This window comes from Pseudophryne corroboree, chromosome 8 (genome assembly GCF_028390025.1).
Source record: "Pseudophryne corroboree isolate aPseCor3 chromosome 8, aPseCor3.hap2, whole genome shotgun sequence".
NCBI classification, from domain to species: domain Eukaryota; kingdom Metazoa; phylum Chordata; class Amphibia; order Anura; family Myobatrachidae; genus Pseudophryne; species Pseudophryne corroboree.
Genome location: NC_086451.1, coordinates 277,236,109 through 277,255,767, shown reverse-complemented (window position 1 = coordinate 277,255,767; position 19,659 = coordinate 277,236,109). Strand labels below are relative to the sequence as shown.

The following is a 19,659-nucleotide window of genomic DNA, read 5'->3' as shown; positions in this document are numbered from 1 at the left end:
TGAAAAATTTCTGTGGACAAGATGGCACAGTCCTTAGCTGGTTCAAATAATTTCTCAATGGCAAATTACCGAGAGTTTCATCTGGAGTATACTTATCATCACCACTGCCATGTAGTGTCCCACAAGGGGGGTCATTCCGAGTTGATCGCTAGCTGCCGTTTTTTGCTGCATAGCGATCAGTGAAAAAAATGGCTAATCTGCGCATGCATATGCTCCGCAATGTGCACGCGTGTTGTACGGGTACGAAGTCCTTTGTGGTTTTGCACTGGTTCTAGCAACGATTCCAATCGCACAGCCGAACACAAGGAGATTGACCGGAAGTGGGAGTTTTTGGGTGGCAACTGACCGTTTTCTGGGAGTGTTTGGAAAAACGCAGGTGTGGCCGGGCATTTGCTGGGCTGGTATCTGATGTCATTACCGCATCACTCGTCGCAGCAATCATCGCACAGGATAGGTAACTACAGGGATGGTCTTGTTTTGCACAAAATGTGTTTGCAGGTGGTCTGCTGCACAGGCATTCACACTCCTGCAAAGCGAAAATACACTCCCCGTGGGCGGCGACTATGCGTTTGCACGGCTGATAAAAACTGCTAGCGAGCGATCAACTCGGAATTACCCCCAAGGTTCTATACTATCCCCCATGCTTTTTGCAGTATATAATCTACCACTGTGTGAAATAATCAGGCACTATGGCCTTGTTTACCACTGATATGCAGATGCTACACAACAGTACCTGACCTTTGCTCCGGGAACTAAGAATCCAATAACAACCCTAACTGGCTGTCTAACAAAGCTCTAGAAGTGGATGAGTGACAGCTGGCTTTTGATAGGCCCTCAACATCAAAGGACAAGAACGCAGTATAGCCAACAAACTGGACTTTCACTTGAAGGTATTACAAAATATTGATCATGTGCAGAATCTTGGCATTTTCCTGGATGAAGGCTTGACATTTAAACATCAGTTATCAGCCACAAACAAATCCTCATTCTTCCACCTAATGAACATAGCAGAATCAAGCACTCAATACCCTATGAAGATCAGCCAAAAGTCATATATGCATTTGTATAATCTTGATTAGACTACTGCAATGTCCTTTACCTTGGTCTGCCAGCAAAAGAATTGCACCACTTACAGCTGGTACAAAATGCAGCTGACAGGCTGTTAACCAACTAACCCATTTCTAGCCACATAATACCCATTCTCTACTCCCTCCTCTGGCTGCCTGTAAAATGGCGAATTGTCTTCAAGATTGGCTTACTGACTTTCAAAGCACTACAGGACCAGGGCCCAAGGTAACAGAAGCAGCTTCTGATTCCATATTGCCCTTCTCGATAACTGTGGTCTGTAGATGAAGTACTTTTAGTAGTACCTAGAATCTCCCATAATTCATCTGGGGGTTGAGCTTTTAGCCATGGGATACGTTCGTTAGGTCGACACATCTTAGGTTAAAAGTCATTAGGTCGACCACTGAAGATCGACATGCATTAGGTCGACATGGTCAATAGGTCGACATGGCCATTAGGTTGACATGTACTAGATCGACAGGTCAAAAGGTCGACATGAGTTTTTAAAAAAAAATAATTTTTGGGATTATTTAATACTTAACGATCCACGTGGACTACGATTGGAATGGTAACCTGCACCTTGCCCGAAGCTTGCTCGCCATGCAAGGGGACAGAATTTGCAATACTTTGGATCGTATGCTGGGGGCTGCCCATTACTGGGCAAGGCCGCCCAGCATGCTGACCGGAGCCTCACCTCATTGAACAATCAGAAATTGTGAATGCATGGCAGAAAGGACAGTTGCCGCCAGCGCAGCTTAGCTGCACCCGCAGGAGTCCCACGCCATGTTCTTGATCACGGCGGATGCGTGTGATGTCACGCAGCCGCTGTCATCATGCCCCCATTCGGCCGCCTCTGCCCCCCATTAGCGCCGCTCCGCCCCAGCAATGCTCCGTCTCCTCCCTGGAAACGGAGCGTTGACCGCCCCCCTCTCCCCCACCCCGCGCGTGCCCCGTAACCGCCTCTGCCTGATTGACAGGCAGAGGGGATCGCATTTTCTGGCCACCCCCGCAGAAAATGCGGGCACATGAGCCCGCATCTTTTTCTCAAAAATTATGGTTGGATCGCACAGTGCGATCCAACCTAAATTAGGTCCTATGTTCATTCTATCTGTTAAACTGCTTCAGTCCTACTAAAGAGAGAGCATTATATAAATAAAAAATATTATTATTATTTATATTAGTAGTAGTAGTAGTAGTAGTAGTAGTAGTAGTAGTAGTAGTATGATTGTTGTTGTTATGAAATAGCAGCCACAACAATATATTTGCATATTTAGTAAATCAGCTGCAGTCAGCAGCCATCATCATCATCATCAAATCGCAACCTGCACAAGAGGTCAAGTACCTGCAAGTCTTCCCCCTCTAAACAGGCAAATTTTGGTACCCCATCTTGGCATGCTTTTTAGTTGACATGTCTTTGCTGTACTTTGGCTACATTTACACACACCTTCCAATCACCAGCCCAGACCCTTCGGCACTGAGAGCACAAGTACAAAATGCAATCCAGTTGCCAGGGCAAAAGAGGCACATTACGAAAAGGTGCACATTCACAATAAACAAAAAGTTGCAAGGAAAGAAAGGTGCAACATGAACTTACACCCAACTCTGAATGAGGTCCAATATGTGCAATTTGTAGCATTCCATTATTAAAAACTGTTATCCTTAACCTAATTGTCAGATTTCATAAAACAAACATGTACAGCATGAGAAGCTATGTGCTTTGTTTCACTTGCACATCTATAATTATCAGCTGTAGGTACTTATTATTTTTAATTATTCTTTATTCATACAGCACTAATATTATGCAGTGCTGTACAACCAGAAATGATTATTAATGCATGTATGTCCACAATGCAGTGGAGCTTAGTTTAATTCCCTACCACAACATGCAAACAAAACAGGGTTAATGTCTTCAGAAGCCAAAGAACTTAGGTCTGTGGTAGGAAACCATAACCAGAAGAACCCACACAAAGTCACAAACACAGGAAAGAACATGCAAACATTATGCAGGAAGAACCCTGGATCAGAAACTGAACACAAGACTCAATTGTTTCCAGCCTGTTCACTGAATATAGATACTGACAATAGCAGGTCACAGTAAAGTTGGAAGTGATCCATTCACTCAGCCTTGGAGCCAAACAGCCAGACATTGGGGGTAATTCACAATTGATCATAGCAGCAAATTTGTTAGCAGTTAGGCAAAACCATGTGCACTGCAGGGGAGGCAGATATAACATTTGCAGAAAGAGTAAGATTTGGGTGGGTTATTTTGTTTCTGTGCAGGGTAAATACTGGCTGCTTTATTTTTACACTGCAATTTAGAATTCAGTTTGGACACTCCCCACCCAAATCTAACTCTCTCTGCACATGTTATATCTGCCCCCCCCCCTTCCCTTTCCCGCAGTGCACATGGTTTTGCCCAACTGCTAACGAATTTGCTGCTGTGATCAATTCTGAATTAGGCCCTCTGTCCAGTTTGTCATACACATTTTTGACCATGTGTATCATGGGGATCTCCTCACATACACATTTATATGACTGTATATAGCAGGTTCTGTAAATGGTATGAGTGTTTGCATTTAAGATTAATATTTCAATATATATGATATCTTGAAAATAGTACAGCTACTGTATGCATTGTCTATGGGCTTAATTCATGTTTTTTGGAACTGTCCTGCTGTCCCACCAGCGGGCTGCAGTATCCTGTGGTGGAAGGGGGGGGGGGGGGGGGCAGTTGGGAGGCTCCTGTAACTCGCTGCTCTGCTTAGTAGCGAGTTACAGAGCACTAAAGACAGAGGGAGAGGGGGCATGCCAGCAGCTCACAGAGTACTGGGCCTGACCCCTCAGTGAAGAAAATGGGGGCGTGGCTCACGATTGCAGCACTCATTTGAAGCCATGCCTCCTGCCCATAGGCCACTCCCTTTTTTTAAATTGGGTGCAGCTTCACCGCCAAAACAGCCCATATCTCCTAGCATAAATGTTGGAACGTATGCATTTGCACGCGATGGCTGCTAATCATGCTGTGGGGAGGGCAATTATCTGTAAGTGCACATGTGCCGCGATCATAGTCAAGTGATTGACAGGAAGTGACCATTTGGAAGTGTTAATGGAGAGTTTATGGGGAGTGGTTGGAAAAACGCAGGCATGTTATGGCCATTTTCCGTGCGTGTATCTAATAATGATGGCTGTGAGCTTGTATGTGCAAAAGCATGGTATCTGAGTCGCTTCTACTGTGTAGCTATAGATCAACTCTTAGCCCCGATATTCCTCATTTTTGCATATGGGCTGCGAATATGTACACAATTGCGAATAGCTCCAGTGGTCATCACTTTTCATTCCTGGGCAGCAGCATCACTTGCTAACATCAGCACCTACGTAGCCTAGAAAATCGCAATTGCATTTGGGTGCAAAAATGAATTATGCCATACAGTATGTGTGTATATGTAAAGCTTATCAAACAAAACAGCAATCATTCAATTCCCTGTTTATTTTGACTCAGGAGGGTAAGAGGAGTCCGTTTGTGACATTTTGTTTATACTGTTCTATGCATCTTTGATTTTCATTTTATTTTTTTTAGGAATATTGCACAAAGGAGATGGAGAAAATATATTCATTTCTCAGCAGCCCCCAGTGATCTCTACACTAATGGGCAATGGGCAACAGAGAACACTCTCCTGCTCTACTTGCAGTGGACCGATGCTTAACAACAAACTCTATGCTCCTGTTGCTATGGCAACTGGACCTGATGGTAGTATCTACATTGGAGATTTCAACTTTGTAAGACGGATACACCCAAATGGAAATGTCATCAGCATTTTAGAGCTTAGGTAAGGATATTAAATGTCATCAATATTTTAGAGCTTAAATATAAATAGGTTTAAGGGATTTATAGGACAAATCATTGGTTTTTTTTTTCTTTGCGCATTGTAAATATTTTGTCTCTAGTAGATCCTGTCAGCACAGTTCTCATTACAAATGTGAGGATTAATGTGTGTAAAATGACACTATTTTTTAAGTACTGTAGCAATGTTTGCTTAATTAATCACCTGCTTTTGTGCTATCGCTAGCTTATATCAGAAGAGTCTTGCTACTCTGTAGAACAAAAAGGAAGTTTGAAATTTAAAAATTAATGGAAATGTACTTTACACTGTATATTTTTCTTTGATCAAGAAGATCCATGATCAATTATGCCGAGAGCAGCCATGGGCCTGGGTACTGAGGGGGCATGCTAGGAGTATACGTTTCATAAAACTTTTCTCTATCGTCCTAGTGGATGCTGGGGTTCCTGAAAGGACCATGGGGAATAGCGGCTCCGCAGGAGACAGGGCACAAAAAGTAAAGCTTTAGGATCAGGTGGTGTGCACTGGCTCCTCCCCCTATGACCCTCCTCCAAGCCTCAGTTAGATTTTTGTGCCCGGCCGAGAAGGGTGCAATCTAGGTGGCTCTCCTAAAGAGCTGCTTAGAAAAGTTTAGCTTAGGTTTTTTATTTTACAGTGAGTCCTGCTGGCAACAGGATCACTGCAACGAGGGACTTAGGGGAGAAGAAGTGAACTCACCTGCGTGCAGGATGGATTGGCTTCTTTGGCTACTGGACATTAGCTCCAGAGGGACGATCACAGGTACAGCCTGGATGGTCACCGGAGCCTCGCCGCCGGCCCCCTTGCAGATGCTGAAACAAGAAGAAGGTCCAGAATCGGCGGCATGAAGACTCCTCAGTCTTCTTAAGGTAGCGCACAGCACTGCAGCTGTGCGCCATTTCCTCTCAGCACACTTCACACGGCAGTCACTGAGGGTGCAGGGCGCTGGAAGGGGGGCGCCCTGGGAGGCAATGAAAACCTATTTTTGGCTAAAAATACCTCACATATAGCCTCCGGGGGCTATATGGAGATATTTAACCCCTGCCAGAATCCGTTAAGAGCGGGAGACGAGGCCGCCGAAAAAGGGGCGGGGCCTATCTCCTCAGCACACAGCGCCATTTTCCCTCACAGAAAGGCTGGAGGGAAGGCTCCCAGGCTCTCCCCTGCACTGCACTACAGAAACAGGGTTAAAACAGAGAGGGGGGGCACTAATTTGGCGTTAGAAATATATAAAAAAGATGCTATAAGGGAAAACACTTATATAAGGTTGTCCCTATATAATTATAGCGTTTTTGGTGTGTGCTGGCAAACTCTCCCTCTGTCTCTCCAAAGGGCTAGTAGGTCCTGTCCTCTATCAGAGCATTCCCTGTGTGTGTGCTGTGTGTCGGTACGTGTGTGTCGACATGTATGAGGACGATGTTGGTGAGGAGGCGGAGCAATTGCCTGTAATGGTGATGTCACTCTCTAGGGAGTCGACACCGGAATGGATGGCTTATTTAGGGAATTACGTGATAATGTCAACACGCGGCAAGGTCGGTTGACGACATGAGACGGCCGACAAACAATTAGTACCGGTCCAGACGTCTCAAAAACACCGTCAGGGGTTTTAAAACGCCCGTTTACTTTAGTCGGTCGACACAGACACAGACAGGGACACTGAATCCAGTGTCGACGGTGAATAAACAAACGTATTCCTTATTAGGGCCACACGTTAAGGGCAATGAAGGAGGTGTTACATATTTCTGATACTACAAGTACCACAAAAGAGGGTATTATGTGGGATGTGAAAAAACTACCGTAGTTTTTCCTGAATCAGATAAATTAAATGAAGTGTGTGATGATGCGTGGTTCCCCCCGATAGAAAATATGGGCGGTATACCCTTTCCCGCCAGAAGTTAGGGCGCGTTGGGAAACACCCCTTAGGGTGGATAAGGCGCTCACACGCTTATCAGAACAAGTGGCGGTACCGTCTATAGATAGGGCCGTCCTCAAGGAGCCAGCTGACAGGAGGCTGGAAAATATCATAAAAAGTATATACACACATACTGGTGTTATACTGCGACCAGCGATCGCCTCAGCCTGGATGTGCAGAGCTGGGGTGGCTTGGTCGGATTCCCTGACTAAAAATATTGATACCCTTGACAGGGACAGTATTTTATTGACTATAGAGCATTTAAAGGATGCATTTCTATATATGCGAGATGCACAGAGGGATATTTGCACTCTGGCATCAAGAGTAAGTGCGATGTCCATATCTGCCAAAAGATGTTTATGGACACGACAGTGGTCAGGTGATGCAGATTCCAAACGGCACAAAGGTGTATTGCCGTATAAAGGAAGAGGAGTTATTTGGGGTCGGTCCATCGGACCTGGTGGCCACGGCAACTGCTGGAAAATCCACCGTTTTTTACCCTAAGTCACATCTCTGCAGAAAAAGACACCGTCTTTTCAGCCTCAGTCCTTTCGTCCCTATAAGAGTCATATCTGCCCAGGGATAGAGGAAAGGGAAGAAGACTGCAGCAGGCAGCCCATTCCCAGGAACAGAAGCGTTCCACCGCTTCTGACAAGCTCTCAGCATGACGCTGAGACCGTACAGGACCCCTGGATCCTACAAGTAGTATTCCAGGGGTACAGATTGGAATGTCGAGACGTTTCCCCTGCGCAGGCTCCTGAAGTCTGCTTTACCAAGGTCTCCCTCCGACAAGGAGGCAGTATGGGAAACAATTCACGAGCTGTATTCCCAGCAGGTGATAATTAAATTACCCCTCCTACAACAAGAAAAGGGGTATTATTCCACACTATATTGTGGTACTGAAGCCAGAAGGCTAGGTGAGACCTATTCTAAATCTAAAAAAATTTGAACACTTACAAAGGTTCAAATCAAGATGGAGTCACTCAGAGCAGTGATAACGAACCGGGAAGAAGGGGACTATATGGTGTCCCGAGACATCAGGGATGCTTACCTCCATGTCCCAAATTTGCCCTTATCACTAAGGGTACCTCAGGTTCGTGGTACAGAACTATCAGTTTCAGACGCTGCCGTTTGGATTGTCCACGGCACCCCGGGTCTTTACCAAGGTAATGGCCGAAATGATGGTTCTTCTTCGAAGAAAAGGCGTCTTAATTATCCCTTACTTGGACGATCTCCTGATAAGGGCAAAGTCCAGGGAACAGTTGGAGGTCGGAGTAGCACTATCTCGGATACTGTTACAACAGCAGGGGTGGATTCTAAATATTCCAAAATCGCAGCTGATCCCGACAACAAGTCTCCTGTGCTTAGGGATGATTCTGGACACAGTCCAGAAAAAGGTGTTTCTCCCGGAAGAGAAAGCCAGGGAGTTATCCGAGCTAGTCAGGAACCTCCTAAAATCAGTGCATCATTGCACAAGGGCCATGGTAAAAAAATGGTGACTTCCTTCGAAGCAATTCCAGTCGGCAGATTTCATGCAAGAACTTTTCAGTGGAATCTGCTGGACAAATGGTCCGGATCGCATCTTCAGATGCATCAGCGGATAACCCTATATCCAAGGACAAGGGTGTCTCTCCTGTGGTGGTTACAGAGTGCTCATCTTCTAGAGGGCCGCAGATTCGGCATTCAGTTTTGGATGTTGGTGACCACGGAGGCCAGCCCGAGAGGCTGGGGAGCAGTCACACAAGGAAAAAATTTCCAGGGAGTGTGATCAAGTCTGGAGACTTTTCTCCACATAAATATAGCTAAGGGTAAATTTATAATGCTCTAAGCTTAGCAAGACCTCTGCTTCAAGGTCAGCCGGTATTGATCCAGTGGGATAAAACATCACGGCAGTCGCCCACGTAAATAGACAGGGCGGCACAAGAAGCAGGAGGGCAGTGGCAAAAACTGCAAGGACTTTTCGCTGGGCGGAAAATCATGTGATAGCACTGTCAGCAGTGTTTCATTCCGGGAATGGAAACTGGGAAGCAGACTTCCTCAGTAGGCACGACCTCCACCCGGCAGAGTGGGAACTTCATGGGGAAGTTTTCCACATGATTGTAAACCGTTGGGAATTACCAAAGGTGGACATGATGGCGTCCCGTCTGAACAAAAAACGGGACAGGTATTGCGCCAGGTTAAGAGACCCTCAGGCAATAGCTGTGGACGTTCTGGTAACACCGTGGGTGTACCAGTCAGTGTATGTGTTCCATCCTCTGCTTTTCATACCTAAGGTACTGAGAATTATAAGACGTAGAGGAGTAAGAACTATACTCATGGCTCCGGATTGGCCAAGAAGGACTTGGTACCCGGAACTTCAAGAGATGCTCACAGAGGACTTATGGCCTCTGCCGCTAAGAAGGGACTTGTTTCAGCAAGTACCATGTCTGTTCCAAGACTTACCGCAGCTGCGTTTGACGGCATGGCGGTGGAACGCCGGATCCTAAGGGAAAAGGCATTCAGGAAGAGGTCATTCCTACCCTGGTCAAAGCCAGAAAGGAGGTGACCGCACAACATTATCACCACATGTGGCAAAAATATGTTGCGTGGTGTGAGGCCAGGAAGGCCCCACGAAGAAATTTCAACTCGGTCGATTCCTGCATTTCCTGCAAACAGGAGTGTCTATGGGCCTCAAATTGGGGTCCATTAAGGTTCAAATTTCGGCCCTGTCGATTTTTCTTCCAGAAAGAATTGGCTTCAGTTCCTGAAGTCCAGAAGTTTGTCAAGGGAGTATTGCATATACAACCCCCTTTTGTGCCTCCAGTGGCACTGTGGGATCTCAACGTAGTTCTGGGATTCCTCAAAACACATTGGTTTAAAACCAGTCAAATCTGTGGATTTGAAGCATCTCACATGAAAAGTGAACATGCTCTTGGACCTGGCCTGGACCAGGCGAGTGTCAAATTGGTGGTTTTTTTCTCAAAAAAGCCCATATCTGTTTGTCCATTCGGACAGGGCAGAGCTGCGGACTCGTCCCCAGTTCTCTCCCTAAGGTGGTGTCAGTGTTTCACCTGAACCAGCTTATTGTGGTGTCTTGCGCCTACTAGGGACTTGGAGGACTCCAAGTTGCTAGATATGGTCAGGGCCCTGAAAATATAGGTTCCAGGACGGCTGGAGTCAGGAAAACTGACTTGCTGTTATCCTGTATGCACCCAACAAACTGGGTGCTCTTGCTTCTAAGCAGACTTTTGCTAGTTGGATGTGTAATACAATTCAGCTTGCACATTCTGTGGCAGGCCTGCCACAGCCAAAATATGTAAATGCCCATTCCACAAGGAAGGTGGGCTCATCTTGGGCGGCTGCCCGAGGGGTCTCGGCTTTACAACTTTGCCGAGCGGCTATTTAGTCAGGGGCAAACACGTTTGTAAAATCCTACAAATTTGATAACCTGGCTAAGGAGGACCTGGAGTTCTCTCATTCGGTGCTGCAGAGTCATCCGCACTCTCCCGCCCGTTTGGGAGCTTTGGTATAATCCCCATGGTCCTTTCAGGAACCCCAGCATCCACTAGGACGATAGAGAAAATAAGAATTTACTTACCGATAATTCTATTTCTCGGAGTCCGTAGTGGATGCTGGGCGCCCATCCCAAGTGCGGATTATCTGCAATACTTGTACATAGTTACAAAAATCGGGTTATTATTGTGAGCCATCTTTCAGAGGCTCCGCTGTTATCATACTGTTAACTGGGTTCAGATCACAGGTTGTACAGTGTGATTGGTGTGGCTGGTATGAGTCTTACCCGGGATTCATAAATCCTTCCTTATTGTGTACGCTCGTCCGGGCACAGTATCCTAACTGAGGCTTGGAGGAGGGTCATAGGGGGAGGAGCCAGTGCACACCACCTGATCCTAAAGCTTTACTTTTTGTGCCCAGTCTCCTGCGGAGCCGCTATTCCCCATGGTCCTTTCAGGAACCCCAGCATCCACTACGGACTCCGAGAAATAGAATTATCGGTAAGTAAATTCTTATTTTTTGTTATTTTTCTGGTCATTTTAGCTCATTTAGGATTTTAATTTATCATGAGAAAGGGGATATCTGTAATATTCTTATTATATAAAATATCTGAAATATATGAAAGGAGCGCTATGTGACTTTAAATAAGATTACTATTGCGCATCTACCTGTAAAATAAAAAATGGGTTAAAAATAATGTTTATAGCTTTTTTATATACTGTGTATGTATATATATATATATATATATATATAGCAAATACTGGCTCTCTGGGATGGATTGCTGCTCCTCTCCTCTATGCTTCAAGAACCAGGCGGCACTCCACGGATTTTGGTAAATAAGAAGTGTATTGAAGATGAATCAAGCAATAACAAGCATAGTGGACACCAACGTTTCAACGCCTCCTGGGCGTTTTTGTAAAGGTGCTACGCTGTGTAGTGTAAAACAAAAACACTACACAGTGTAGCACCTTGACAAAAAACGCCCAGGAGGCGTTGAAACGTTGGTGTCCACTATGCTTGTTATTGCTTGATTCATTTTTAATACACTTTTTATTTACCAAAATCCGTGGAGTGCCGCCTGGTTCTTGAAGCATAGAGGAGAGGAGCAGCAATCCATCCCAGAGAGCCAGTATTTGCTATAGTATGGAAGGAGGGCACCCCGGTGGTTGAGAACAGGACAGTGAGTGCCATTATAAACACATGGATATATATATATATATATATATATATATATATGTAAGAGGGAGACCGTGATTGATTTTAATAGGAGTTCCTGTGTCGCCGGCTCTGGTAGCCGCAATGGTATGAAGCTGATCCGATGCGGTGAGGGTAAACTATCCCTAACATTACTTGCCTTGTCTCTCGGCAATGTGCGTGCTCTCCTCCGGCTCTCCCGGCGGTGTGAGCATCTTCCTCCGGCTGGTTCTCCTGTGTTCGGCAGCCATGCTCTGTACTTCGCAGGCGCTTTGCCGCTGACGTCAGTGCTGCAGGGCTCCGGTCTCCGTCTCACAGACAATAATCTCCAACACGTTTCGGGCGTTAACGCCCTTTCTCAAGGATGATTCCATGTCTCCAGGGTTCCTCCTTTATAGCACAGCCTTTATTAGTTAATTAATTTCAATATAACAGTGTGTATATGTACACAAAATAGGATTTTTTAATTGAAAATAAGGGGAACTGTTTAATAATAGAATACAGGTGTAGCGCATATTAAAATAATTAATTTCTATTTTGATAGATATGTATAAGCAATATAAACATATAAATGTAGCATTCTTGTGTTTTTAAATCTATGTTTACTTTTTACATTGGAAGTGTGCCTCGAAATATGGGTCTCTTCTGTAGTGCAACTGGAAAAAAGGAGTTTCTAAACTAAACTGCGCCGCAAAGCTGTATGTATTTATTCAGCAAGAAATGCCCACATCTACTCAACTCCTCCAATTGCATTTCATGCTCATGGAAGTCTAGGATCACATGCCATTACTAAATATCATTTTGGACTCCACCCCAGGCATTTTGTGCTGTATAGGTGAGCTCAGGGAGGACAGAAATCTCCTGTGGAGCAGATTACTGTAGCACATGGATAGCGCAATACAGGGCATAGTCTCCACTCCACTATGCCCAGAATCATGGTGTTTTTATAGGAATACGGACAGGATCCTGGCATTTGGAATCCCAGCAATCGGAATACAGACACTGAAATCCTGACACTGCTTGGAATACTGATGCTGGGATCCCGACATGGATCAAAATGCCAGCGGCAGAACCCCAAACGCCGGATTCCTTAATTCCTGTAGGACTCAGGACTAGTAGGCCACGGGGTGGGGGAGGTTAGGTTTAGGCTGCAGGGGGAGGGTTGGCCTGCAGGGTGGTGGAGGTAAGGATTAGACTGCAGGGGGTGGGTTAGACTGCAGGGGGGGGTAAGGGATAGGCTGTGGGGAGGGAGGGTTAGGGTTAGTCACCCCACAGGGGAGGGTTAGGGTTAAGCTGCAGGGGAGGGAGAAATATCGAAACATAGAATTTGACGGCACATAAGAACCACCTGACCCATCAATTCTGCCCCTTTTTTTACCATATTGTTACCCCAAACCTCATTTGATACTTATTTCTTTGCAAAGAAAGTCTTATGTCTATCCCATGCATATTTTAATTGCTTTACTGTCTTAGCCTCTACCACCTCTGATGGGATGTTATTCCACTTGTCCACTAGCCTTTCTGAGAAGTATTTTTTTCATCAAATTTACCCTGAACCTACCTCCCTCCAGTTTCGGTGCATGTCCTCATGTTCTAATACTTCTTTTCATTTAAACAACACTTCCCTCCTGGACTTGTTAAAACCCTTGATATATTTGAAAGTTTCTGTCATGTCCTCTCTTTCCGTTCTCTACTCTAAACTATATATATTGATATTTTTTAGTCTTCTTGGTATGTTTTGTGATGTAGGCCATGTACCATTTTAATTGCCCTTCTTTGTACAATCTCTACCGTATTAATATCCTTCTGAAGATATGGCCTCCAGAACTGAATACAGTATTCTAGATGAGGCTATACCAATGACCTATATACAGTGGCATTATTACTTCTTTCTTTCTGCTGCTGATTCCTCTCCCAGTGCAGCCAAGAATCTGACTAGTCTTCCTCATTGCTTTGTTACATTGCTTTCCTGCCTTTAAGTCACCTGAAATAGTGACTCCTAGATCCATTTCTTCCTCAGTAATTTCCAGTATAGTGCCATTGATACTATATTTAGTCTCTGGATTTTTGAGACCCAAGTGCATGATTTGGCATTTTTTGGCATTAAATTGTAGTTGCCACAATCTTGACCATTCCTCTAGTCTAACTAGATCCTCAATCATTTGTTTTATCTCTCCTGGTGAGTCTATCCTGCTGCATACCTTTGTGTTATCTGCAAGGCATGTTCCCCCTTTAATACCATTTGCAATGTCACCCATAAAAATATTTAAAAGTACTGGTCCAAGTACAGAGTCCTGGGGTACTCCGCTGGCAACATTCCCCTCCTGTGAGTGCACTCCATCTACTACAACTCTCTGTTTTCTAACCTGAAACCAAGATCTTATCCAATCCCATGTTTTCCAGTTTATTTAGCAGTCTGCAATGTGGGAGAGTGTCAAAAGCCTTACTAAAACATAGATTAACTATATATACTCACCTTTATCTATTACTTACTCAAACGGTCAAAAAAGTCAATGAGGTTTGTTTGACATGATCTCCTCCCAGTAAATCCATGCTGTTTGGGATCCTGAAAATAGCTGGATTTGACATAATCTCCCCCTCTTTCTTTTAAGAGTGTTTCCTAATACTGATATACTGTAAGGCTCACTGGTCAGTAGTTGCTTGAGGGAGGGTTAGGTTTTGGCTGCAGGGAGTGGTGGGTAGGGTTAGGCACCACCGGGGAAAGTTGGGGTTAGGCTGCGGGGGGAAGTTAGGGTAAGGCTGTGGGTAGAGTGGATTAGGGTTAAGGAGGTTGGGGATTAGCGATAGTTTACTTACCAACTAGGTGTCAGGATCCTGAGCATAGGGATGCCGCTGTCGATATTCTGACTGCTGGCATCCCAAGCGCCTGGCTACTGATACCAACCCATTTATATAACATGAGTTGCAATCTGTAGACCAGCACAAGGCCTAGAAACTGCCCTTTTTTTAGCAGTTTACAATGTTATTTTGTCTTTTTAATAATTCCAGTTAAAGTAAAGCAAAAATCCTGATTCATTCCCTGTAATTACTACTAATAATTCTGCATTTATATATGCAGATACAGACAGAAGGCAACTGAGAATTGTACAGTGAATTTGCATTCTATCTTAGCAACCCATACATTCCAACTGGAGCATTCAACATAATCATCACACGGAACTTAATACAGTATTTCCAATTTTCCATCAATGCATGAATGGTTCATTTAAGATATTAACATGTTTACAGTACCTCATTTTACGTGCTCAACATTTACCCAACTCAATCAGATTTCTGCCTCTGGTGATATAGAACTTCCATAAATACTCATGTGGATACAGTGCACTTTCTCAACCAGAACAAACAGCAACACGAGATTACATTTTATGAAGCCTTGAGATTGTTTTTTGTATAAATAAGAAAATGAATTTGAACCTGTACTAAGCAATGCAATTATTTGTTAATGACGAGACACTGTTATGGTTGCTGTAACACTAATTTAAAATGATTTGCGGTGCACCTTCAAAACAAGATGTTAAATCTAGAAAGTATATCCTGGGGCTAAGTGTCAAAATAAGTAAAATTAGCATTTGTAACATTGTACACAGAAGAATAGAAAGTAATCAGTGCCCTGTCAACATATTACCTTTGTATTAGTGGTGTTAATGAAACACCAATGAAAACCCTATGGAATCGTACATGATTAGTGCGCACACTGAATTAGTTCTTAGTAGGAGTGCAGTGAAGAAATTCTCTAATCTATGGCTGCCGACAAGGTAATAGTTTATTTAAAGATTAAGGGGCCTATTTATAAAAGGCTTTTGTCAGCCATGACTACTGCTGAGTATCACCATCAGTTCCCATTACAGCAAAGACTATTTAACAAACACAGGGGTGGTACAGGTATGAGGTTGGCCATAGCGGAGGATATAAAAAAAAACAAAAAACAATGCATTATTATTTAAGTGAAGCATTTTTATCAAAACCATCAACATACAATTTTCTTTTCTACTCTATTTTGAATAATTATTTTTACATTGTTAAACTATTCATTTTAAATGAAAGTGCAATTTGAATCTGGGTTGCCTTTGAGCAGAATGCCCCAAGACTGCTGGAGAAGTGCATGTAGCAATAGGAGGGAGGACTTGATGAGGTTCAGCAGCGCCGTTTCTGAACAATGCGCCGCCTGATAGACATTGCAAATATGAAATATTTGTGCACACGAAATGGCATGCACATCTGAAAGAAGGCATGACCTCGCTGCAATAGGCGTGGCCTTGCAGGAAAAGATTACCTTACACATTATGGGGGTAATTCCAGGTTGATCGCAGCCGGACATTTTTTAGCAGTTGGGCAAAACCATGTGCACTGCAGGGGAGGCAGATATAACATGTGCAGAGAGAGTTAGATTTGGGTGTGGTATGTTCAATCTGCAATCTAAATTGCAGTGTAGAAATAAAGCAGCCAGTATTTACCCTGCACAGAAACAAAATAACCCACCCAAATCTAACTCTCTCTGCACATGTTATATCTGCCTCCCCTGCAGTGCACATGGTTTTGCCAACTGCTAAAAAATTTCCTGCTGCGATCAACTTGGAATTACCCCCTATGCCAAACACCATAATGCCCAGTATAACATTAAGTGTCTCTTACACCATATTACGCCATACACAGTAATACCCTTGCACCATATTATGCCCCCGACACCTTATTATGCCCCACACAGTTATGCCTCTGACACCATGTTATGTCATACACAGTAATGCCCCTTGCACCATACTATGCCCCACACAGTAATGCCCAGCCCAGGACACCAGGTTATGCACCACACAGTAATCACCAGGACACAAGATTATGCCCTACACAGTAATGCCCAGCCCAGGACACCAGATTATGCTCCACACAGTAATGTCCAGGACATCAGATTATGCACCACAAAGTAATGCCCTGGATGCCAGATTATGCCCCACACAGTAATGCCCAGCCCAGGACACCAGATTATGCACCACATAGTAATCACCAGGACACAAGATTATGCCCTACACAGTAATGCCCAGCCCAGGACACCAGATTATGCCCCACACAGTAATGCACAGGACATCAGATTATGCCCCTCAGTATGGTTACCTACTTTTAAAATTCCTGCTACTTGTCAGGGCTTTCTTCATGCCACAAGCCACGTCCCATTTGGCGCCCACGGTCACTGGAATCACTGCAGCATCTCCCTCTGTGTGTCAGCAGTACTCAGCAGTCCCTGCGCTTCTGGGTGCTGCTATTTGCACTTTTACCTGTTAATTACTAGAGGTACTACTGGTCCTATAGCATCTGTACTTTCCCTGACAGAAGCGTGAGGTCCAGTAGGACCTCTATCATTTGTATCATCTACGGCGGTGGCCATTTTGGGTGGGACATTTTCAGTAGTATTACAAGCTGTCCGCTAGACTGCGTGAAATGCTGCTGCAGGCTCTGGCCGCTGCCTCCCTGTGCGAGACTAGCCTGGCCTTAGAAAGGGCCCTGAGTTTAGTAACCATGAATGAGGGTGGTTGCCAGCATCTTCTGCTCCTCTGACTGGGACTGTGAAGCTAGGCTGTGACAACACTTATTACAAATTGAGAGGCATGTCAGCTACTACTTCTTAATGTTGGGGTATTAAAAACTTGTGACAATGGCCATCATTCCGAGTTGATCGCTCGCTAGCTGCTTTTAGCAGCATTGCACACGCTAGGCCTCTGGGAGTGTATCTTATCTTAGCAGAAGTGCGAACGAAAGATTAGCAATTCTGCTACTAAAAAAATTTATGCAGTTTCAGAGTGGCTCAAGACTTACTCCTAGCTTGCGATGACTGCAGTCTGTTTAGTTCCTGGTTTGACGACACAAACATGCCGTGCGTTCGGCCAGCCACTCCCCCGTTTCTCCAGCCACTCCTGCGTTTTTACCTGGCACGCCTGCGTTTTTTAGCACACTCCCTGAAAACGCTGAGTTGACCGCCCAGAAACACCCACTTTCTGTCAATCATACATGGAACACTCGAGCGACTGAAAATCGTTGCTCGAGCCTCTGTAAAACTACAAAGTTTTGTGTGAAAGTACTTAGCGCATGCACGCTGCGTACCATGCGCATGCGCATAAATGCCGATTTTTCCCCTGATCGCTGCGAAAAAACGACAGCGAACGATCAACTCGGAATGAGGGCCAATATGTAAGTAAATCTGTGTTCAGGTCTCCTTACCATTGGAGCCCTAAGCAATCTTCAAGGTTTGCCTAATAACAGCCCCTGGGGCAGTTTAAGATAGGAGTCTCCATGCAGCAAACCCACCCCCACCCCCCTGTACTCTCGCCAATGCACTCTGGAACTGTGCCAATGGTGCAGTCACCATTTTACTAGTTCATGGGTGCAGCGTAAGCAGTGTGTGCCCCCCACATGACTCAGTAGCCCACGTGCACTGCACAACCTGCACCCATTATGGATACCATCATGACTGACCATGTTTGCACTGTATGCACTTGTAAACAATGTTTTATGACCTAATGTCATTTTATTCCACAAACCACAGTACAGCACATAGGATTAAACTGTTCAATGAGATAATAAGCACAATTAGGTTGTGTGCGCAACAAGCTTTTTCCACCAAAGAGATATAAGACCCCATCCTGATAAGAGTCTATTAAAACTTGGGACACGTTGTCTGTCACGGAAACAAGCACTATACTTCCACTTTGAAAATAACTCTGCTATTATATATAATAATTTCTGCTATTGTCTCACAGCTGTGGGTGATCAATCCACACTGTACAAATTGACCTAATCACAACAACACAATATTAATTACATGCAGCATCAAACAACACCAAATATGCCCAGGTTACCTTTAGCAATCACCTATACCTGTCTCCACCCACTACCTCACTACAAATCGGAGCACAGAAACATATATGCATAAAAATACACAATAGCTCTGATACTCACCAAATGTTTGTATAGGACAGACTCCACTGACCTCACTGCTGGCCAGTGGAGCCGTCTCCCACCAGTTGAGGGAGTGATGGAGACAGGCAGGCAGTCCAGAATAGGCTACACGCCCCGAGCCCCCAAATTTTGAATACTTGGTTTAAGTGTTGGTGCTGCAGTAAGCAATGGATTAGTTTCCTAAAGAAGTAATTATTTATTAATCAATAGACTGAGTCTTCTGAGAATGTGTATATACAGTATATCAGGGTTGGAATGCAAGCAACAAATTACACAAAAGATTTCATACACTTTATACTCTTTGTGACAATCCCCTTAAACAGGAGCAGCGGAGAAGGAAGAGGAGAGAGGGGGGAAAGGAGGGAGCCGCAGCAGCGCTATGTAATTGGTGGCAGCACCGCTTCAGCAGTCCCTCTCCTTCCACATAGGCTGGCCGCCGCTGCTGTGAATGCTGAAATGCACTTCCCTCATCCCAGCATTCACAGCGGCGGCAGCCAGCCAATGCTGAAGGAAAGGGACTGCTGCAGCGGCGCCTCCGGCAATTACAGTGCGCTGCTGCGGCTCCCTCCTCCCCCTCCCTCCTCTTTCTTCTCCCCTGCTCCCGGAGCTGCCAGCACCGAGGAGCCTAACTGCCTGAGCCAGCGGAGAGATGGTAAGTATCATCTATTCTATCTATCTATCTATCTATCTATCTATCTATCTATCTATCTATCTGTCTGTCTGTCTGTCTGTCTGTCTGTCTGTCTGTCTATTTATTGGTCTTTCTACTTAATGTGCATAAAGGGGACGCTGTCTGCCGTAATGTGTAAAAAAGGGAACGCTGCCTGCCGTAATGTGTAAAAAGGGGGACTCTCTCTGCTTTGTGTAAAAAGGGGGACACTGTCTGCCGTAATGTGTTAAAAGGGGACGCAGTCTGCCGTAATGTGTATAAAGGGGACGCAGTCTGCTGTAATGTGTAAAAAGGGGGCGCAGTCTGCCGTAATATGTAAAAAGGGGGACTATCTGCCGTAATGTGTAAAAAGGAGGACTATCTGTCGTAATGTGTAAAAAGGGGAATGCAGTCTGCCGTAATGTGTAAAAAGGTGACGCTGTCTGCCGTAATGTGTAAAAAGGGGGCGCTGTCTGCCGTAATGTGTAAAAAGGGGACGCTGTCTGCTGTAATGTGTAAAAAGGGGA

The 19,659-nt window shown here is 44.8% G+C and overlaps 1 protein-coding gene across 4 annotated transcripts in view; it reads left to right on the top strand.

Moving 5' to 3' along the window:
* Positions 1–19,659, top strand: part of TENM1 (teneurin transmembrane protein 1) — a 1,080,468-nt gene that overhangs the window by 847,171 nt on the left and 213,638 nt on the right. For all 4 annotated transcript variants that reach the window (XM_063937256.1, XM_063937254.1, XM_063937255.1 and 1 more), the window contains one exon: positions 4,640–4,889. In XM_063937256.1, coding sequence (XP_063793326.1) covers positions 4,640–4,889 — 250 coding nt within the window. The remainder of the gene's footprint in view (positions 1–4,639; positions 4,890–19,659) is intronic.